General features: G+C 41.4%; 1 protein-coding gene across 2 annotated transcripts in view; it reads left to right on the top strand.

Annotated features, from left to right (window-relative positions):
- Positions 1 to 24,337, top strand: part of zfpm1 (zinc finger protein, FOG family member 1) — a 104,510-nt gene that overhangs the window by 50,595 nt on the left and 29,578 nt on the right. For both annotated transcript variants that reach the window (XM_083973738.1, XM_083973739.1), the window contains exon 3: positions 3,085 to 3,225. In XM_083973738.1, coding sequence (XP_083829864.1) covers positions 3,085 to 3,225 — 141 coding nt within the window. The remainder of the gene's footprint in view (positions 1 to 3,084; positions 3,226 to 24,337) is intronic.

The following is a 24,337-nucleotide window of genomic DNA, read 5'->3' on the forward strand; positions in this document are numbered from 1 at the left end:
TTCACCCTGGCTCAAACTTCCCCACCCACGTTTGAAAATTATATTCTGTTCATGTCTTTTTCACTGAAATGTCAGGAACATTTTGAAGCTTTCTAGATTTAGTTGTTGTCTTTTTGTAGCTTTTCCCACCATACTAATAATATTATTCAGGTCTTTTCCTTCTGCTTCGTCTCTGAAGTCACCAAAAATTGTAGTTAGAGGCCAGGACAACCATGAACCGAAATCCATTTCCCTACTTGAGCTGATGTGTTATTAATTACACCATCCATCGAATTATAAATAATGTGTGGTGTGTTTTTTTCATACATAACATTTATTTATTTATTATATTTACAGGTTTTTCCCCCAATCCTAAACACAAGACACAAGAACCTTCAACCAACCACAACAGTTGTTTGTCTTCATGTCTTCATCCATAACTTAGTAGAGCGTACCTGTGGCGTAGTATACTGGGATCTTTGTTGACATGGTAACAATAATACAACCCAGAAGACCATCTGCTGTCAGAATGACAGAATTATCCGGTTATGTTTAGTAGGGCTGGACGATTATGGCAAAAATCATAATCACGATTATTTTGGTCAATATTGAAATCACGATTATTTACACGATTATGGGGGGGGGGACTATGCAGGATTTATAGCTTGACTATGCTACATTATTACCTTAAATAAACAGTGCCAATGTGTGTTTAAGGTTTTTAAGTTTATAATTTTAAATATTTATTCAAAATTTATTTAAAACTTTTTTTTAAAGTTTTATGATCCAGCAGCAGAAACTATACAGGATGTTTAGCTTAACTTTTCTACATTTTTACCTTGAATAAACAGATTTGGAGTAATTGTCATGGTTGAACTTATTACTGTAATAGGGAGAATGGAGGCTCTCTGCTTCCGTGTGCGTCGCATATTGCGTCTCTGGGATGAAATCCAACCTGGGAAGATCCCAGCTCTCGTCACAAACGCACCCCATAACTTTTTTTTTTTTTTTGACGCACCCCATAAGTGATCTCTTGTTTATGACCGATTAAACTACACAAATACACGTCGTAACATCGTATAACGTTATCCGCCGCTCTACAGATTGCTTCCTTGCCGGCTTTGTAAACATGCACATGTAGCCTACGGGCCGGGGGGAGAGGAGGAGGAGGAGGAAGAGGAGGAGGGTTGTTGTTGTGCGGCCGCTTTGAGGAGACGAGCGAGTGTTTTAAATTATTATTTCCCGTTCATTTGTCCTGAGCGGTGGCCGCTGCTCTCTCTTCACTGGCGCTGATTTTTAAACGCCGCCGTCAACACACGAGTGGACTCGTCCACAGCATTAACTGAGAGAGGAGAGGAGTGCAGGCGCGGGGGCAGAAGCGCGCATGTGTGTTTTTCAGAATAAAACACCAATAGACAAAAAAAATAATCGTTTTTCTTCGATTACAGTGTTTTTATGATCGTGAGAAGCCAAAATCGTAATCACGATCAAAATTCGATTAATCGTCCAGCCCTAATGTTTAGACATGATGACTGCATCTTTAGGTTTAGATCATGAACAGAACTACAGAACTGAACGGCAGTCAGGTGTTTGAAGTCGTATCTGTCAATCCTCCCTGAACTCCTCCTACTTTACATCATAGGTAGTCTTCCAGTAGGTCACATAACAATACAACCTCACCATGTCCATGTGTATTTCTAGGTTTTGAAACTCAGAGTGAGCTGCTCCTCCTTCATCATCTTGGCAGCGTCTGACTCTCAGCTAATCTGACAAAATGAGCAAAAAGGAAGGACGTGAGTGGAGCAAAGAGTTGGGTACATGACAGTTTGAGGCAAATGTGTGTTGGCCCACCTGTCTCTCAAAGAAGCCAGAAGAAGTCAGTCATGTAGAACTTTAAGCCTTAATACAATGTCAACAGGTGAGTTCTATGAAAAGGGAGGAAATGAGCTGTAGAGGCCAGAACTGCTGTTGAAGTTGGGGCGTTTTAAGCTGGGAGCCTGTGGAGACTGCTGGAGACTCACTCTAGTGGTCAATAGAGGAACTCATGTGAGTTTTAACTCTGGTCTCAATAAGCTGCTTGCACAGACAGGACAGTCTCTGTCTCTGTAGCGCTGATAAGAATGCACCTTGCAGTATTTATAATTATTATATAATATTCGTTTTCTTCAACCCGAAAAACTGGGCCGTTAACATTTTGCTGTAAATTATCAGTGAGGTTAATAGTGACATGTTTGTGATCCAGTTCCACGCAGTCGGTCTTTGAGTCACCCTGACCCTCTGATGATGATGATGCAAGAGCAGAGAACAAGGAGAGATCCTCAGCACAGATACGCTGAGGTGCTGTGATGTAACTATTAATCTGATCTTACTAATCAAGAGTCACACTAATAGGGAGGGACCGAGCAGTGTGATGAGCTGACTGATAGCAGCCGCAGAGACAAAGGTCAGGGTTCACATATCCTGTGTATGCTGTATAAACACACACACACACACACACAGGTCCAGCCACGTGCAGAACCACACATGGATCTCTTTGATCAGCGTGCAGGAGGCTGTGTAATCAGCTTGATCAATGGCAGGGATATCAATGCTGATTAGAGGAACACAGGCAGCCCCAGTCTCTGCTGAAGGTGACAGGCTGTGGGGGAGGAGGAGGAGGGGGGGGAGATGGAAAGATAGCGGAGAGAAAGATGGAGGGAAAAGACGAGCACGAGGGCCCACCTGCGTTGAGCGAGGAGGACCGGAGAGAAGGTACGCTGGCTGGGCACGGATGGAGACGAAGAGAAAGACAAGAGTGGAGGTGTAGAGAGGGAGGACATGATGTCTGATCACTCTTTGATTCTCCACAGTTGCAGTGACAATCAAAGGGTCCATCTCACGTGGCGAGGTGTTGTGTTACACAGAGTCATTTCACCGCTGCCTTTGATCAACAGACAGGAACAGCCACTGGCCAGACACACACACACATACACACACACACACACACATTTTCAGTGGTTGTAGGGATTTGAAAGCCGATACTGAACTTCAGACCTGAAGCCGTGAGGAGTCAATAGTAAATGTGAGGATGTTTAAATGTGTTTGTGTTTGTGTTTGTGCACCCAGAGCCCAAGACGCAGGACTCTGGAGGAGGCACCAACAACGAAGACGAGGACTGGGAGGAGCGAGGGCCCACGCACAGCGGCGGGGAGGAGGAGGAGGAGGAGGGGGAGGAAGAGGAGGAGGTGTTACAGTGGAGGGGTCCAGGTCAGTTTATGCTTCATTGATTTGATTGTTTCAACATACCAAAACAAATCCACTCAGACTGACAGGTACAGACAACTGTAGCAAGGATTGTAAAGAAATGTGTAACACTCATTCTAGGCAGCAGAGCTCCAGACAATGTGCCTTTTTCACCACAGACATGTTCATGTTTCCTGGCGATGGCAGCTCCTGCCCGTGTTTAGATGTTAATGCGGTCAGTAGTCACAAGTTAACAGGTCAGGTTGGAGTTATCTTACAGTAATTACATACCAGTTAGGAATCATTTACTCTCTTGTGTGTCAGCAGCTCTTGGGTTTTTTCTCTATTTGTTGTTTTTATTTTCATCTCATGAAACAAAATCAAGGTGTTAAATGCGGCAGCAGAGCTAACACATTTCCTGGTGTCAGTTCTGCACGTAACATAATATTATTTTTGATTCTAAATGTACTGACGGAGACGCTGGGGTCTGACGTCACAGCGAAGGGTAGCGACTTACTGGAGATCAAACTTAGCGCAGGCAGGACTGGCCTTGAGGTGCTTTACGAGACAGTCTGACTCATTATGTTCCACTCGGGATTCAAAAGCGACACCTAGTGGTAGAACTTTGTACACGAGTCTGGCCTGGTGTTTGGCTTCATGTCAGAATACTTGTGTTTAGACACGCTTGCCTGCGTGGTGCTCTGCCATGACCAATCTTAGATAAAACAGGACTCCTCAGGTCTGTACAGATGCTAGTTGTTGTTCTGTTGTCAGTAACTGCAATTGAACCTGACTTGACTTGTATGGTTTCCATTTTTCCAGAGTATTTTTGTTCATTCAGGTCCTGTTTTTATGTGAAATGAGAAACTCCACAAATGTAAGAAATGATTCAGCTTAATGCAAATGAAATATTCAGGAAGCAGAGGCTGAAAATTAAATATTCCATTAATGTATATATGAATGTGACAGTTGCGCCCTGGCTACTTGTCCAAGGGGATGTCCCTTTGGCCAAGTGGTTGGCGCGCATGACTGTTACCCGGAAGGCTGGGGTTTGAAGCCCACCCGGGCCCTCTTCACCTTGCCCCATTCATGTGAAAAATCCTGTTACTGTAGTGCATGCTCTATATTTTGCTCTGAGGGAGATGGCGGCGCGTGTGAGTGCAGCGGCTCTTCGCTCTCCGACTTAACTTGTTTGTGTATTTTACTATTTATTGATTGTATATTGAGTACCCAGTGGAGTAGCAATATCATTTTGTTTATTTTGAATGAATCTAAATAATTATGTGGAAAGTTTGTGTTGGTTAAAATATGGTTGATGTTGATCAAAAGACTTAAAGGTGGATTAAAACAAAGGGATACTACAGTATTTAATCAAGTGTTGGGCAGGGCTTGGGGTTGTGGCTGAGGGCGTTAGGGTTAGGGTGATCTTTGTTGTGACATCACAAAGTGGCAGAAGTCCTGACAGCTGGTTTTAAGGCTCAGTTTCTAAACACAGGCTTTGTGCATCTCTCTGTGGACTCAGTCATTGATGTTTTCTCATATCGTATTAATATAGAAGCTACAGTACACCTGCTCTGTAATTACAAAGAGACACGGGTGTGTACTTAGTCGAACTGTACAGACCTTTAATGTGCTCTCAGGTGGATCTGATGGACACTGCGCGGCTGCATTTGTGTGTCTGTGTGGGCGTTGAAGGCGTTCTTTCGTGTTTCCTCTTGCAAGTGTCTTTCAGGGTCCATTGTGTCCTACTGTTCCCCTGTAGGAGATGTAAATATGACAGGCCAGGGGAAATTTATTCAAGTCGTAACAAACACACACACACACACACACACACACACACACACACACACACACACACACACGCGGCTAAGAGGAGATAACAAGTAAATCGCCATAATTTTATTATTTATTTCCCCTCTTATCGAGGTTTGTTTGGTTATTTATTTCTCTCTGTCTGTTGTCTTCAATGAGTTAAACAATGCAAGAAGATTACCGCACTATCTCACATTATTTCCTTTTCAAGCTGTGCACGTTTTATGTAGGTCTATGCATGTGTGTGTGTGTGTGTCTATACAGTGTTGTGTGTGTGTGTGTGTTTACGAGTGTGTGTGCACATGTATTTTAATTCCTCTGGTGGGGAAGAGAGGATGTGTTCATTATCGTCCTGTCCCAGCCTTGTCCCTTTAACAGTAATTGGAGCGATATTAATTGCTGTGCGGTGGCTGGTTGATGGTAGCACTATGATGCGCACTGATAGGGCCCATCGTTTTTTTTTTTTTTTTTTTTCCTTCCTCCCCTCCTCACAAACTAACTGCCGGGTGAGTGAGGCAGGGGAATGGAGTAGGAGGGGGGAGAGAGAGAGATAGCCCCTCTATCAGCTCCGGAGCAGGCGCTGTCTTTATCAGGAGCACGATTGGCAAAAAGGAAACTTTGACCGGTCTGAATTTTTCTCTTATCGTCAAGCCTCCCCTTCCTCCCTCCCTCCCTCCATCCATCCACCTTCTCCTCCTCTGGTCTCTCCATCACCACTAACAACCCCACTAACAGCCCACCCCCCTCCCTCCCTCCCTCCCTCCTCTCCATCCTCCACCCCCTTAACAACATACATCTATCCCCCTCTTTTCCTCCATCTTCTCATTGTTTCTTCTTTCTTCCTCCCGCCCGTCATGTGGGACCAGAATCGCTGGCTAATGTGCACTTGTTCTTACAAAATGTTCGCCATGTATCAGAGCATTCCCATAAACAGATGAGAGGAAAAGTGTATTGGCTGCTATGGAAATAAACAGGGTTTTATCTCCTGGGAGTGTTGGCATTCCTCTCGTTTCTCACTGTTGTTGCCTCTCAGACACTCGTGCTCCCGGGACCACAAGTTTCAAGCTTTTAATCTCCTGAGGTTTTCAGTGTGAGGCCAACTATGCCTGAGGTCCAGCGGTGTCACTCCATCCTTTATGCACAACACTTTGTTTGTGTTACATAGTATTTATACTTAGTATTTTTCCCGCCTTCACTTTATATTGTCTGTCTTTGTCTTTCGAGCTCCCGTGTTGGATTGAGTCTCATGTTCTATATGAATGTGAAGAATTTGAAGATCACGTTTTTAAATGAGACTTTCTTATAATCAGTGCTAGAAAAAACACTTGGTTAGACAATTAATCAACTCACAAAAATACTGATAAACAGTAATTTTGTTAATTATTTACTTTCACCAAATGTGAAGCTTTACCTCTTGTGTCAGTTTCTATCACTGACGTGGAGAATGAGCTCAAAGATGATTGACATCCTTTGATATCTTGTAGAAAGTAATGTTTTCATGATCGTTAGTCTGCAGATTAATGACAGACGGTTTTGTTTCCATTTCCAAATGTCAGACAATACTGCAATACAAACATTACAACTTCTCAGAGCCAAGTTTGTTTTAAATACATTACCTATTTAACAGTTAATCAATTAACTACGATGTGTGACAACAACAAAAGACCCAAATAATCACAGTTCAGGGGCTGGAAACAAAGACTATTTTGACATTTTGACCTTTTGCTTTAAACAAATTGCACAATCATAGATTGCAAATGTCTAGATGTTTTCTGTTTTAAAAACTGAATTAAAAACCTCCTTGACTTTGTCAGTTTAAGTAGAAAGAAACTGAAGAAGAATTGGAGGAGAAGTTATTTTAACATCCCATATGAACTTATTATTTTCACCATAAATAAACTCTAAAAATCCACAAGAATATAGTTTTTTTCCTTCTTGACACAAAAGTTGATTGACCACTCGACCTCTGTATTTTCTTCGTAGATTTTTTATTTCATCAGGATTTGTGAGTTGATTTAATAGAAGTTTGTTGCTAAGCTTGTTCAGTTAGAGAAAGAGCACATCTAAACACGTGTTAGGCTTTTGCTCCTCTTTAGTCTTCATTTGCAATCCCTTCTCTTTCCTCATCTGTTTCTCCTTCCTTCCTCTTCATGTTCTTCTTCTTATCTCTTCATACCGCGTTCAGTTTTTTTTTTCTTTCTTACCTCTATCCGTCTTCTGTCCATTTTTTCCGGCCTCTCTGCATGTGTAAAGCTGCTTTGTGTAATTGGTAATCTACAGAATATAGTAAGGTTACCTTGGTAGACATTTACATTTACATTATATTTCCTCCTTCAGTACAGTAGTCCATATTACATGCAGGCCAGTTTAATAGAAAGTCTAAATTCATTGAATATTATTTTTCTAACTATATTTCATATTCAATCATGATAACATATGATTTTTTTCTCCTTTGAAATGAAATAATTCCTAACTATGAAAATTTTAATTTCTTTTTCTGTGCACAGTTTGTCTTCTAACCTTATGATAATAATCTTTTAGTTTATTCAAATAACTTATTCACATAATTCCTTGTCACAGTCATTACTGTTCAGACAGACTGATATTAACATAAAACAGAGAAAATAACAACAGAACATTTCAATTCATCCTCTGCCTGTTTTTTCCTTCCTGCTTCAAGATAATACAATTCATTACTGGACACAAAATTTTTCAATCAACTATTTGACACTGTCTCCTCAGTATGTAATGAGTTGTTTATATGTCAATCTGAATAAATTCCTTAGTCATTGATGATAGTGATTCTTTTTGTTTCTCTGTCTCTTATTTTTAAATTTCACCATTTTCTCCAAACACCGGCTATCAAAGCTTTGGCTGTGTGGCTCCTATTGATACGCAAAAAAAGAGAGAAAAGACAAGAAAAAACATTAAAATTAAAGGGACAATAAGCCTGGAATGGCTTAGGCTTCAGCGATTTTCTGTGTATTTTCTCCAGCGTGTTTTTCTTTTAAAACAATGCTGATGATGTCTGTTTGTGTGTCCTCAGTTTGTTGAGGGTGTGGTGGTGGTGGCACAGTGTTGAGAAGTCTAGGTGGGAGCCGGTCCCTATCAGGGATGGAATGATATGCTAAAGCGGCCTTTTTAATCTACAGTGTGTCCATACTGCATGATATGCAAAATAAATTATGAAGAGAAGGGGGAAAAAAAGTATCTTTTGAATGACCTTGCAGGCTGGAGGGTTTGATATTTTCTCCCTCGCTGCTTAAAATTCTTGATATGCAAATGGATGTCACAGTAATCCCTTGTCATTCGCTGGCTGGCTGGCTGGCTGGCGGTCCCCACACATTCTCTCCTTCCAGTACTGTGCGGTGTACACCCTTTGTCAGTGGCCAGAGAGAATGTATCAGGAAATGGAGGAAGTGTTTTGTATCCAGGGCGATGGATAAAGAAGTGAAACATAGCTGGAACCAGTTAGCTAAAACGAATGAACAGGAAGTGTGTCAGATCGAGCGTGCCTCTAAAAAAAAGAAAAAAAAGAAAATGTTCCTTTAGTTCAGTCCTAATGAGTGGAGTAGACGGAGGAGAGTGTCACCATGTTATCGTCCTGGAAATATCATGGCAGGACAATGCATGACCCCGTAGACTCTAAATAAAGCTGGGTGTGGCCTCTGTGATGTCACCCACAGGTTTGTGTTGAAGCTGAGAGTGAGCTGCTCCAACGTCGCCATCTTGGCATCAGGCTACATTTTTTTAACTATTTGCTCAAAGGCAACAATCAAACAACAAACACCGATAACAATCGATTCCACAGGTTCTTTCAACCTGCACGTTATTTTGTTTCTTTATAAAATCTGAAAATGGACCATCGTGGTTTCCCTGCTGACATCGTTTGTTTTTTAATCAGCTCTTATCGCATCAGACAGAAAAGCAGTAAATCCCCACAATGAAGAAACTGGGGCTGAAGATAGAATATTTTGGTATATTTTCTTGACAAATGATTTTAATAGCATTACATTCCCCCAGTAGCAGTGAAATCGCTGGGAGATGTGCATTTTTATCACTGCAGCAGCGGTGAAGTCAACCTCACCATTGAATAGCCCAGGTCGACTCGTTTCTCTTCCAGCCCTCTGCTGTGTGACATGAATGGCAAAGACGGTCCTCTCTCCAGTCCGTCCAATCACACCCTCTGACAACTAGTCGACTCCAGAGGCCCCGGGAAGTCAGCCGAGCAAGGAGAATGTTTTCCTGCTTGCCCAGCACTCCTGGCTCCTTATCCCCCCCCCCAGCAGAGTTATTTAAAATACCTCAATAAAGCATTGTGGTGGCGGCAATAATAACGGTTATTATTTACCAGGTTGTGTGAGTGGGGGTGTGTGCTGCAGGGTTATCATAATAGCAGTTAATTATAATGGAGCATGAAGGTGCAGTATATGCATATTAGAACTGCTGAGAATCTCATTTATTTGGGTGGAGGGACGGGAGATGTTGGCGGTGTCACATTTGCATACTGTGCATGACAACTTCTCCCCCTTTTTGAAATCATAGTGAAGAGGATAAGGTGCACCCTCATCACTTTGTCCACATGCGATAAGACCTTTGTTTCTCACTTTGATCTATCTAGTCATGGATGGCTGGATGTAGCAGCTCAAGGATAAGATGTTTGTGTAAAAGCTTCCAGTTTTCTGCACTGCTGCTGGTGCTCATCTCTTCGCAGCACGGTTCACACACAAAACCAGGAACCTCCAAATGCTAATATCTCCACATCCCAGAAATGCAGGACAACACATTTTTTTCTACTTTGTTTCACTTTTTTTTAATGATTGCCTTGCGACGTGGTTTATTCACTGGGTTTTAAAAGGTTTTAATCAGTGTCCATGATGGATTTTGCCTCGTTCAAACTTTTTCACTGAATCATCATTATCGTTCTTTCAAAACCAAACTAAGTAGCTGATTCATTTAACAAACTGAGCAGTTTCTGCCTTTTTGATGAGAAGCTGAGATATCTGTGGTTGTTGCGTCTCTATGTGCTTTATCTGTTATCTGGTAAACAAGGAGCATTGACAGTTAACTCCCAGGGTTGTGACAAGATGTCATCTCGAGGTTAAAGGGGGCGAACTTCTCGATAGAAAGATGAAGGGTGAGAGATGAATGAGGGGTTCGGGGGAAAGGGAAGATTAGAGAAATAGGAGAGAAGGAGCTGAAAGTGGGAGTAGAGGACCAAGAGAAGTGGTTTGGAATAAAGAAGCACAATATTGAGTTTAGAGTGCAGAGATAACTAATGAAGGGTGAGACAGGGGTGAATGTTTAAGGATCAATGAGAGCCAGAAATTAGGGGTTGAGAGATTTTAAGAGGTGCAATTCAGATAGTGAAATTAGAGGTGAGGGAATGAGAAGTGGGTAAGGTTAAGAGGTATAAAGATGAGGGAGATATAAAATGATGAAATGACAGTTGGGGAATCTTGTTGGCTCTGTGTGACGGTGCACAAAGCATGAGAGGTTTGAGTTTGACACAGAACGTTTTCAGTAATTCTAGTGCTTCTCTTTAAAGCATGGTTTTGATTAGGGCTGTCACAATCATGAAATTTGATGATTAATTGCCCTACACATAATTACAATTAATGATTTAATTGTCTTTTTATGATCGTTTTATGCCACTATTATAGTGTAAACCTATAGTTTAGTAACACACATACACAGAAGAGCCATTCATTGGATTTGCAACTAAATCCATGATGCTAATGTCAATGCTCATCGATAATGTGGTCGTGGAATATTAGAAATTGAGTTCCTCTAGATAAACAGTAAACCATAGAAGAAGAGGGGGGCACAACATGATGATGTCATTAAAAAAAGGACCAGTCCAACCTCAATAGTGATGGAAATATGTTTTTACAGATGAATGGAAACCATTTTAACGATGATTGCGGTCAGCTCAAATAACTGTGATCAGGCAATTATGTAGTAACTGTTACAGGCCTAGTATTGGTTTATTACAAGTTTGCTATGTTGTGTTTAGGGAGAAAGGTGGTGCTGCCTGAATAAAGTGGTCTGCTGGTTGGTCATTTACTGTGTCAGTCACTTTACCACTTTTGTTCCAGACTGAACCATAAACAGTCATCAAGTTTTGTGCAAACTCTCTTGGTCTCCGGAGGATAAACCCTGTCATGTTGATGATTTCTCCTCTAGAGCCACCAGTAAAGATTGCCCTAATCCTGGGCAGCATCTCTGCATCAGCAACATTTAGTGAAACCTACTGACTGGTGATCACCTGACAGATACCCATCACTCTCCAGGCTCTGTAGTTTGGTAATGACCAGAACATGTTAGCATGCTTCATCACTGTGTGTGCTAGGATGAAAGCAACAAAGTCGTACCGTCATGACTGTCGACTCTTGGTCTTGTTTAACAGTGTAACCAGAAAGCATAAATGAGTGTGTCTGCTAAGGCCCGACATATTTGTAAAACATTCAGGGAACCGGGTGTGACTGCTTTTCCTGCTGATCGTAACTGAAGCATGACTTTTGAACAATGAACAATTTCATCATCATTTTTGTATCCATCACTGCACCTGCTGTCAGTTTAGGCAAAGATCCTGGTCTTGGTTAAATATTAAATATATTATAACGAAAGCATGACTTTATATTGAGCTGTTTGTCATCAGTGTTTCTGTAGCTTATGTGCCAGGTTACACCTGAAAAGATCTAGTATAATGTTATGTACTATTATATCATCAATATGTTTATAGTTTTTTCAAGCTACACTTAATTTAATTCTGGTTGCTTATTGGATGGTTGATTTTAGGAAATGGGGCGGATGGCGTCATTACTGGTTGGAGCTCTTTGTATTGAGATGTTGGAAAGATGTGTGGTGGCAGGAGTTTTCAGATGATCTCACTTAGTTTGAAGCATCTGGGAAATGAAAACGATGGCCACAACTGGAAACTGACGGGGCTTTGCCAGTGGAAGAGGAGGAGCTGAGATGTGGTCACAGGTGAATTAACACGTTTAATCACAACAGGGTTGTGTTGAGAAGCAACATCTGAAAATTCAATTGGATGATATTGACTTAAGAAATAAAGTGTAGACTGTTCCACATCCACAGTGAGCTGCTGTAGAACAGGGCTGACCCACATCCATCCATCCCTCACACACTCTGACATACTGTACTGTACTCTCCCTCCATATCTCCAGCCTGCAGACTCCCAACGTTTCCCTGCAAGCACCATGTCAATTTCACCTGTCAATCAAAATGCTACGGCATGGTGATTGGTTGTCATTTGTCCAGAGGGCTTGTCTTGTCAGTGAGGTTGAGATACCTTAGGATACAATATGAAGTTTGAACTGAACTCAGAAGTTTCCCTCTTGTCCCATGAATCCACAGTAGGAGTAATGTTTTAGCTATTTCAACCAGCATAGTGTCCAATGTTTAGGGCTCCAACTAACAATAACTTTCTATTGATTTTATGAAAATTATAACATAATCAAATTTAAAAATATTAACATCGATCAAGTACAGATTTGTTGATTGATTCGTAGGCCTTATTCTTATTCTTCTAACTTTGGAACAGAAGTATTTTATGCTGTATTATTGGATGGAGCTACAACATTTAAAGATGGAATATACTGTACAATGACACAACAATATAATGTTGTCATTTAGATATATAAAAAAGCAACCACTTCAGTGTAACTCATTGACTCAATGACTTTTTTGTGCATATTACCAGTTTCTGAAAGTGAAAGAGCTTCCAGATATTAAACTTATATCAGCAAAGCTCCTGTAAAATGTTTGTCTCTCTGTTTGTACTTCTTCATGTCATTTGTTTGTCCTGCAGTCTAATGAGTGTAACTGAAAAACAACTTGGTCTGTCATCTTAATATTAAGCAAGAGGATGTGGTGTGCGCGCTGCGCGACCAAAACTTGTAAGTGACTGTACAAACTTGGAGCAGGAGCTCCGGAGAATAACTCGCCGGCCGCTGCCTCCATCAAGCCGCTCTCCATCTACGCCACAGATTCTGACTGACGCACACACTCTGTCACACATCTCCTCTCTCATCTCCTCTCTCCAGCCTGTCTGTGATGTGTCACTACCCTCCTCCATCCCTGATGATTGATAGGTGCGAGGCCCTAATCTAAAGGAACATTTCTCGGTGCTGTCCGGCTGCTATCAGCCCAGCTGCTCCCTTACGCTCGGTGTGTGTGAGCCCATGGCAGTGCTGCTGCTGCTGCTGGTGCTGCTGCTGGTGCTGGGACAGGACATTGGCACACTGATTACCAGCCTATCAGATTCCTGGCCTCTCCTGCAGCCACCACATCACATCCTGCATACCTCGCACACAAAAATCAACTCATTTGCACTTGACTCTCTCTCACACTCAGGGTGATCTACTGTGTAAATGAATTCCCTAGACATTAACCAAAATGCTAAAGCCAGACTCCTTCAATATCTTGGATAGAGTGTAAACCTGCTGGTGCTGGCCCACACCAGACTGGCTGTAGTGACCCTGATGTGTTTTCTGAATATTTCCCATTTACGACACTGATACTCTGGCTACACAGGCTCCGTTCTTTAACTGCTCTGATCCATTGCAGCAGTGAAGCAAAAGCTGACGGTGGAGAGTTTTCTCACTTTTCTGTCCTGGTCTGGATTCTCACACCGTGTAAAAAAAAGAAAAAAAAAGAAAACACACTTCTTCTGCTTTCTGCGTGTTTTCCCCATCCTCATAATATCTCTTTCTTATCATGGTCTGTCTCTTTCTCTCTGTGTCCTCCCCAGTATCTCTCTCTCACCAGTTTCCTTCCTTTATTAGACAACAATCACTTGTTTACCCAAGTCTTGAAGGAGTTTTTATGTCTGCAGCAGCAAAAGGGGGAAAACACAAGTTGTTTTAGCCAAATGTTATTTCATTTTAGTCAGCTGTAAATATTATCACATTATCATAATCACCTGCATGGATTTACTTCCACTTTGTCCAGCTTTGACTCTAAATGAACCTTTCAGCTTTGCAAACTGGCTGCTCATTATTGTACACCAAAAGGCGATCACATCAAACAATCATGAAGGTGGATATCCGAATACTTTCTCTGTCTTGCAGCTCTGTTGATCAATTTGATTTATTTTAGGTGATGCAGATTCACCCTTTGGATTGTTTGTATTTTTTTTAGCAGCAAGGTCTATAAACCTGAATATGTGTTGTAGGTATAGACTCTAAATGAAGATGGACGTCTGACTCCAAGCTAGCGGCCACGCCCTCATTTATCTATAACATTTCATAAAATCCAAACATTTGAAATTCACCTCCCATGCAGTCATCATATATGTAAACGTGTTACAGATCTTGTATGTTTCTTACTTATTTTAATTTAAGATGTGTCTGCCGCCGCAATCACTTTAAAATTAATACAATTATTATTATTAACTTCTGTAGTTACGTGCAATCCACAGTTGAGCAGGTGGAATCTGCTCCTACAGCAGAGATGTCTGTGCCTAAATGATGATGAGTCTAGGTCGACAAAACCACAGTTATGTCTAGGGATGTCACAATTAATTGTTTTCACAATTAATCGCGGTATTAAACGCCACAATTAATTGATCGTAAAGATTCCTAAATACCGTCACTTTCCAAAAAAAAGATTCAGTATGAACCGTGTCGGCAGATGTGCGCCAAAGTTAAGGTAAATGCACAGATACTGGTCCATTTACCTAATGTAGCATTGAATTGGTAGGAATTTAAATGCTAGAGTGGCATTTGTAATTTAAAAAAAAAGATTAAAATTAACTTAAACATTTGGTATTGATGACAATTAATGACTTCCCCTGGCGGATTAATAATTGGTCATATTTTAATAGATATTTAAAATATTTTATAATTAGTAATGTATATTTTAACTATATTTGGTTTTACACATTAATAGTGTTGTGAAATTAATTGATGCATAATAATCGTGATAATCATAATACCGTGATTATTTCTCTCACAGTAATCGTACCAAAACAATCTATTATCGTGACATCCCTAGTTATGTCATATTGTCACGATGGTTTGTCAAGCATACTGTCTTTTCCTGTCGTGTAATGTGCAGCACGTGTACTACTGTCCAAAGTAATGTACATGTACGCCAAGTGTGTTGTTGTGTGTTGGCACACTTGCCCAAGTCAAATTCCCTGTCAAAAACAAAAGTTGATCAATTTCAATTTTTCAATTTTTCAATTTCAATTTGACTGTGATATACAATATTGCCAAAGCAATATGGAGATTTTAACATGGGAGTCAATGGGGAGTGACTCACTGACCCACTCTAGCATTTGAAGAAGTGCAGTTTTTAGCACTTCGTTGTCGGCTTCATTTCTCAGACGTTGCTGCTCGGTTGGAGGTCAGAAGGTGAATTTTAAAATCTTGCCCTCAGTAGTTGCCTGACATTTTCGAGCCAACAGACATATTTGTGTATTCCATCTAGATATGGACACTAACTAGAGCGTTGTGCGGGGAAAAAAAGGATTTCTGTGTTGTACAGCCGCTCGCATGTTCCTTTGTGTGTTCACTTCACTCGCTGCTCTCTTCATGCTCTTGTCTGTTTAATTGGTGAACCTCTAAATGACCCTGAGTGTGTCGAGCAAGTCTATCACTCTTAAACTTTTCCACGTCTCCTACCCCGGCCCGCGCTGCCGATACCGGCCTGATTGAAATGTCTTTTTTTTTTTTTTCCTTTCTTTTTTTTTCACAGGGAGCCAGAAGGAGTTGTTAAAGCAGACATGAATTAATGATTGAATTAATTATTGGAGTCACATACCGTACAATTAATTTTGTGGCTTTGCCTCAGTCTTTTTTCCTCTCTCCCCGTCTGTGTGTAGAGAATGTCAAGAAACATTTTCTAATTAATTTATGTGTGATTATCAGGGATAGTTTCTGGAAGGTCTCCACTTTCAATTTTTGACAGGCTACAGACGAGGAGAGAGGGAAGAGATGGAGGTGGAGTGTGAACGAGGGAGGGGAGCGGGAGTGATGTACGTGCTGCTCACTCACACACACGCTCATTAAGGTGCACACACGCGCACACTTAACATTTGCTTTTTCTTTCACTAGCTGCGTTTCCATTACAGATTTTCGCAAAATAAAAGCGATATTTCTGAAACTTCGAAAAAGTGCAATTGCTATTTGTGGGTGTTTCCATTGAAAGGTATTTTGCGAATGAGCCGTAATGCGTCTTGCGTTTCTATGGTGACGGCACAGCGATCTCAGCTGCCGACAGCTGTTGCTGTTATTGTTTTTAACAAAGACAAAAACAGCGCTTGATTGCTGAAAGGCAAAGCCCGTGTGGCGCTGCAGCGGCCACAGATAAGGGCGCACTCACACTAGGGCCAGTTGTTCCGCACCGTGCTGAAGCCCGAATACCCCCCCTCCCCTCTCCCCCGCTGGCCCGCACTCACACCACCTCCAACCCAAGCTGCTCAAGCACGGTTTCCTCCGTTGATAGAGGGATTATTTGTTTACCAACACGGCGGATGTGCGCTTTAACCTGACTGCAGAAAGAACGGAGCCTTTTAAACACCAGCGGTGATGAGGCGCTGACAACAATAGGTGGTTGTGACCACACACCCGTACTGGTTTATGTGACTTAAGGTGACATTTCGGCGCAGGAGGGAGTGGGAGTGTGGATGCGAGCCACATTTCCTTCAACCATGCACAGAAAAGGGGAATGATAGGAAAGGGTTTTCTAATTTAATGAGAAACAATGCCCAGGTCAGCAATGCATGACAATAAACGTGTGGTTCATTTGTCCCCTCAAGTTACATAAACCAACACAGCGTGGACACACACAACTCCGGTGACGCCGGTGACGTGTAGAAAAGCGAAAAAAGTGTTTCCATTACACTTTTGCGATACACGTTTGTATCGATACGTCTCAAAAACCACCTCATGAGAGCGTAAAAACTTTGTTGCGATATTTGAGAGTTTTTTCGAAATGTAGGTGTTTCCATTACCAGTTTTTAATTTCGATATTTAGGTTTTGCGCATTTCAAGGGGTAATGGAAACGCACCTACAGACTCACACTTTCACATTAGAATTGCTCCCAACCCTCCTGGGTAACAAAATCCAAACGTACTCTTTCTGGCTGACAGTTCCGCTTGTAGCTTGTACACAGACAATCTCAGATATGAGGCAACAGTGATCTGTAAAAATGAAGTGTGTATCTTTGTCCTGGTAGTGTGCGACCTACAAAACACTATGAGAACTCCTTTTGTCTCACAGGTTTGCAGGGGAACGCTGAAGAGATGATAACATGAACATTTAGAAAAAAGATCAGCAGAGTAAGACATTGGCATGAACATCTTTTTACAACGTAAATAGTTCTGCCTTGTCTCTGAATAACATCGCCATTTTGTTGCCAACAGTTGTTGTCAACAGGTCTGATGTTTGCAGTCGCTGGAGGAACAGTTGATAAATCAGAGCTTTGTGTGAGGACGACATTCTCACCACTTTCTCAACTTTAAAGGGATAGTAGCATTTTTTTTAAGTGGGGTTGTATGATCTACAAATAGCCCCTAAGTACTTTAATTGCAGTAGAAGACTCTCTGCACTCCTCCCTTTAGCAACGCCAGCCCATAGCCCTGCCCAGAGATTTACAACATACATTGTTGTAAATGGACCCAAAGAAACGGCCTATTTTCGCGGCCTAAAAGAGGTTTTACCTGAAAAAATTATATTATAGCGAACAATGGAACTGTGTTTTTTTTTTTTTCGGGTAAACCCTCTTTTAGGCCACGAAAATAGGCCGTTTCTTTGGGTCCATTTACAACAATGTATGTTGTAAATCTCTGGGCAGGGCTATTATGGGCTGGCGTTGCTAACGGGAGGAGTGCAGAGAGTCTTCTACTGCAATTAAAGTACTTAGGGGCTATTTGTAGATCATACAACCCCACAAAAAATGCTACTATCCCTTTAAAATCAGCAAATAGGCAACAGGTTAAAGTATGAGTGAATGAATGACATGAGATCAAATAATATCAATCTTATTAAGCGGCATCTCTTCTTTTACATGTTTTTATTTATTTATTTATGCTGTTTTCCACCTCCATTATAAGCACAGAGTGGTTATGCAATGATTGGATATTTGTTTTTCCTATTCATTAATAAACGCAGCATTGTCTCTTGAAAGTTCAGAGGCCAACAAGAGGATTAATATGAATACACAAGAGCTATAGGATAGCCAGGTGGAACACATGGTTCTACAACAGTGTGCCGTTTCCCTCCATCCGTCTTATGACTGGTTGGATAAGGACTCGTTCTCACACACATGCAAACACAGGCATATTTTTATCGTCAATACATAAAACTCCCCAGCAGCAGCAGCAGCAGTCAGGTGATTGAACTCCAAAATGAAGTTTTTTCTCATGACTCTTTGTGTTCTTTGCATTTGTTTGTTGTCAGTCTTCAGTGAGGAGGAGGAGGAGGAGGAGGAAGGAGGGAGGAAGGAAGGAGGAGGGGGGGCTCATCTCATCAACAGTAGCCCTGTCACTTGTTCTGTTTTTACCCCCTTCGTCCTCTGAAGAGAAAAAAAATGCTTTTAGTTTTCAGCCCCCTCCTCCCCCCTCCTCATTTTATCTTTCTTCGCATATTTGTGAATTTGCATGTTTGCTTCTTGCTCTTTTCTGGTGGTGTATGTATTTTGTAGATAAAAGTTCAGCAGTGCAGTTAAGAGAAATTAGTTGGGTAAACAGTGGTAAATGTCAATGATAAAGTTCTGTTGAAGCTCATCTGATTAGCAGGGCTACGCAGGTGTCTTATCTTGCCTGTGCAACAGAGGGTAAAATGGAAATGATTGCGTGGTCCTGAGCAGTAGATGTCTATCCCAGAAATGTCTATCTGCTGCTGAGCCGAGCCAGCCGGACTCCAGGGACCCAGGGGTGCTGCATGGAAGATCGCAGCGAGAAAGAGAGAGAGGGGAGAGGAGAAAGAGAAAAGAAGGCTCAATCAGGCCGTTTTGCTTGTTGTTAGACGGAGGCCTTTTTATCAGTCGGCCTTTTTAAATAGCATAGGTGGTCATTAATGTGAAACGCTGGCTAGAAATACATGAATGCAAATTCAAGTCTTTTCAAGAGCTTCATCACAATAATGAAACAAAGGTGATAAATTGAGCCGTGACTGACTGAACACTGATAACCACGATAACAGAGACGGCATCAAATTAATTGTTTAGCTGCATGAGGTCCAGATGTTTTATGTGAGACATCATGATGCATTTATTTACCTATTTTGGATGAAGACTGAAGCCTGCCATCGATTGGTGATAAATAATCCTGGCTCCTGTTGGAAATGCATTTTAGTATTCTGTAAATTCTCAGATTCATAAAAGCTTTAAATGAGTCTAGATAGACCCTTCTTCACAGAATGTGTGTTTATCAGAAAATGCAGATGTGACCATCAGAAATAAAGAAGACTGCAGAAAACAACACATAAAGCTGCATTAAGTATTATATTGATATTTAATCAAGCAACTCTGTGAAATGTGATTATTACTTATCACTCTTGAGTGTGTTAGCCTCTTTTAACTTGTTGGTTTTATTGCCTGGTGTTGAATGCTTTAGTCTCACTGCTCTCAATAATCCTGTCACATATCTGATGGAGGCAGCAGTTATGAATATTGACATTGGCCATAAATTTATCAGGCGATAATACACTCTGTCAGGGCCGCTGGGTATTTTAGCTTGTTAATTCTTAAATATGTCTACTAATGAACCTGACTCCTGAAGCTTTAATGGGAGTTATTGTGCATGTTAACTGGACAGAAAAACATCTGTATCCAATAAAATATGTGGCGGCTCATTTAAGGTGTCGTTAGTTAATCCAGGAACTAACAATTTTTATTGTTTTTAGTATGTTAACAGATTGTAGCCAAAACAAGAAGGTAACCATGACAACTGAAACATATGTAGCATCAAGGACAAGCTCGGCTGCAAATCTTTCTCTGTGACATGTAGTAATAACGAACATCAACCTATAGAAAACATTGTTTCTTTAGATGAAAACTATCTAGCTCTATGAGGTTGCATTAGGTCTGTGTGTTGTTGTAGGTTCCCATCAGTCATAGGAAAAAGTGTGAGAACATTTTTCACTTTTCATGTGTAGCCTACAAATTAATAATTTGTGGAAAAGATACAAACATGTGCAGATAGCCTTGTACTCATCATACAATAACCGTTAGAACATCGTAATCCTCTGTGTTTTATGGAGTACTAAACATTCACAGTGCTGGTGGGGAAGCTAAATGAAGACTGAGGTTCAGTAGCTGCTGATCAGACCTGCACAACTTTCAGGACGATTCTTCTATTTGCTACTACTTCAGTTCAGACACGTGCTGTAGTAGTCGTTGTGCTTACTTTGTGGTGATCAGCAGCTTGGTGTCCTGCTCCATGCAGCCATTGACTCATGACCCAAGACCTGAACCAGGTCAATGACTCCTCTGAGCCTGTAGCTGTTAGTCTGAGCTTCTTTTGCTATTCTTTTGCAATTCTTCTTCTTGTTGCTATTTATTCTGCGTTGTGCCTTCAGAGTCATCTTAGCTGACATTCACCTCTAGAGAGAGGAGCCACAGAGCTAAGACATCTCCATTTCTAGACAGTTTATCACACTGTGGACTGATCAATATCTAAACTCTTACAGATGACTTTGTAACCCCTTCCTTTTTTTACCATTTCTCTTCCACCCCCTCTTTGTGAGACATGGTTCATAGCAGCATACTAAAAGTTAGATCACTGTGATCACTTAAGTTTGATGGTGCACCGTGGTCCAGGCATTTGTAATGCAATTTGTAAAAAACATGAGCCCAAGACACAGAATCCCATAGTTTCCCACAGTAACACAACTGCAACATTTGTCATGTTTTCCCACGAGGACTAGAGAGAGAACAGGAGTGGGAGGTGTTGGGATTTGTCATTCAGCAAAGGTTAAACCCCACCTATTAGTGCGGGGTCGGAGCAGCACGCAGATAAAGATTTCCTGTTGTGTGGTGTCAAAAAATCAATAGCTCTGCCGCGATGTGCTCATTTGATATCAACAATAGTCTTTTTAAAAATCAATTAGGCTGGATAGAGGAGAACATCAGTGTTGGGTTACACCTTTCCTTTTTTTTTACCCTTATTTAACACTGATATCCAATAAGACTGTTTGTAGAGGTTGCTGGTACTATGACTTTATGCAACACCGTGGATCCACACAACTAACTTCATCTGGATTTGGTGTAACTTGATTTAAAACTGTATTGTGATGCAGATGGTGATGCCTAGTTAGCCATGACAGTCTTGCCTTCATCTCCTGCACACTGGTGTACAGTGTATCATTTTTGAATCAATTATTTGGCATATAAAATGTCAGAAAATGTTGAGAATAAGTGTTATTTCATGTATTTCACTCAGAAATGATCTTTGTTTTATAAATTTAACCAACTGCAGCAGCACAGATTTGAGGAAAGGAGGAAATCCTCACATTTTAGGGGCTTTGAAACAACAAATATTAGACGTTTAACTCAATGCATCAGAAAGTAAATACAAAGAACATGAGAAGTTGTTGTGTGTAAAATAAAAAGAGATGACCATACTTTTAATAAGCACCACCAGCTTCCTAACAAGCCAGAACATCAGCTTTTCCATCTTTGAATACAGATACAGTTTTGAATACTCCCCAAAGTTGTGGACAGTTTCTACTTAGTGTCATGTAATAAAAATATAATGTGTCGAGATGTTAAGATAACAACCACCTGCAGATTTAATTAATTCTCCCCCCAGAATGACTACACCCAGCAATGCAACAATTAATCTACTTGATGAAGTACAGAATAACACTGAATGTCCTTCATGTTATTTCCAGTAGGTTGTTTCATTATTACTGTTCACTGCTATAACATCATTTCACTCTCTAACTTTGTGTTTGATACTTTTCCTTTTGAGATTTATCACTTCAGAACATGTAAAATGAACTTCTCATTAGTCCATGACATGTGTTACACTCTTGACCATGTCCAACAACAGCTTCATCAAATATCCATTCGCACACATTAATCAGCACGAAGTCCATTACATCACATCTGTGTTACATGCAAGAAGCACAAGACTTTCTCAAACACAACGTTTAAAACTAATGACTCTAAAGCTTTGTATATACTAAAAACGACTTTTATGTACAATTACAAGTTTCGTGGTCAAACTGGGCACTGGTGGAGCCTCGGGTAACGCTGGGAATGGCTGTCATCCAGGCGCAGTCCCCTGAAGAAGGCGGTGAAACTCCCCAAGCTGCATGCGCCGCGGCCTCGGCAGGATGTTGTTGCAGTAACACAACAGCGTTTAGCCCCCACCCCCAGCCGGCTGTCACTGCTGCTCGGCCAAGGGCCACAAATTAATTTGACTAAATCACACGACCACGCAACATTGACACTTCGGTGTGTATGCAGCTTAATGGTGATGGGTGGACTCTTCCTCCTACATTTGGCAATAGCTTGTCATAATCTCTTTTGTAGTTTCTGTACATCAGTATTGCTCTTATTAAAGCTACAATGTGCAAGTTCTGGAACGGTGCGTTGACATGTCCAGTTCCCACCGACACACACAGACAGTCTTTTTTTTATATTCTGGATCACAGGAGCCTTTGACGACACCTCTCCACGTTGCTGTGGAGTTGCGGCACATTTCAACTAAAACATATGACAAAAACTTTCCATCGACAGATCTCACTCATTTGTATGAGTCAACTCCAAAAACCCCTGTAACAACATTATCACCACTATCCTGCTCTGTTCCTAATGGCTGTCTGCCACCTTCAGCCCTGTACTCTACCTCCCCTACCCACTGACGCACACACACACACACACACACACACACACACACACACATACATATACACACTCATCCGTTAATTGCGTTAGTCATTTCATTAATGACAGACTGATTGTTTTATTGTGTTGGCTCATCAAAGAGGGCTGGACGCCCCAGTGGCTGCTGAAGCGTCCGTATTGATAAGCTTTTGTGTCTGTGTATATGTGTGTGTAGCCGGTGACAGGGTGTGTGTATATTGGTGTGATGATGCGCAGTGTATGTTTGCCTGCAGTGTGTCAACGTGTCATCTTGTGGAACCAGGTTGTTTGTGTGTGTGTGTGTGTGTGCATTTACATGCGCTTATAGTGACACAGGTCCTTGGGAAACGACGTGTTCAGATGTTGTGTAGTTGGAGATGTACAAAGACACACAGCAGATTCCTCCTCTACCTGTAGCTCATTGGTTTGAACAGTCGACTGTCTGAATTCAACAAATACAACAATGTTGAGTGGTTGAAAACCGCACACAAACAAACTTCTACTGTTCTGTTTGTGACTAGTTTTAGATAAACGTCCACTGTAATATTTCTCCCTGTGTTTGATGAGAATCTACCTGTGGTGTCAGGTTCTTCTAATCCACTTCCCTGATTATACACACACCGCTTTCTTGCTTACATGACGGTTAATAAATCATCCAACTGCAAAGAGCTGACTATAACCTGCTTCCTTAAGTGCGGCGTAGAGGCAGTCATTGTGTGTCTGTGTGGGTGCGGGTGGGTGTGTTTGTGTGTTTGTGTGTGTGTGTGTGTGTGTGTGTGTGTCAGAGCTAAATCAGTGAGGCTGTGTGGATTTTGTGGAGCTGGTTGATATTGATAACAAGCCCATCCAACCCTGTGTTCTTTGGAATGGCAGAAAGAATGGTGTGTGTGTATGCGTGCGTGTGTGTGTGTGTGTGTGTGTGTGTGTGTGCATGCATGTGTGTGTGCAGTTGTGCACTACAACATTGATGGGGGTAGTATCATACAGTGCAGTGCTGGTAGTAGCAGCAGCCAGTGCAGCCTTATTGATAAGGAGCACTGGGTTATTATGCAGGTCTGTGGTGGGCAGGAGGGGTAATTAACAGGGATTAGGATTGTCGGAGGCCTCGTGTTACCCCAGCCAACACTGTTAACCTGCTGGGATTAGTCAACTCTACTCATTAGCAGAGGTGCACTGATAGCACTTTCTCTCCACCACTGTGAGAAGGCAGTGCTTTATTAAACAGCTACTTATCCCACAGCCACTGATGCTGCCTACAAGTCCAGTCCCATTCCACTGTTTGCATACATGTACATTTAAGATCACCAGAAACTAGAGTCAAGTAAATAAATAAATACATTTCATATAAGATTTGCTTTTTAGATCCTCCCTCCTCCATCCTCTCTCCATATTGTTATCGTCATTACTCTTCATCATTATCATTAGCATAGCATTGTTGTTGATATTAATATTACTATTGTTACGTCCCTCTTCTTTTCT

This window comes from Trachurus trachurus (genome assembly GCF_905171665.1).
Source record: "Trachurus trachurus genome assembly, chromosome: 6".
NCBI classification, from domain to species: Eukaryota; Metazoa; Chordata; class Actinopteri; order Carangiformes; family Carangidae; genus Trachurus; species Trachurus trachurus.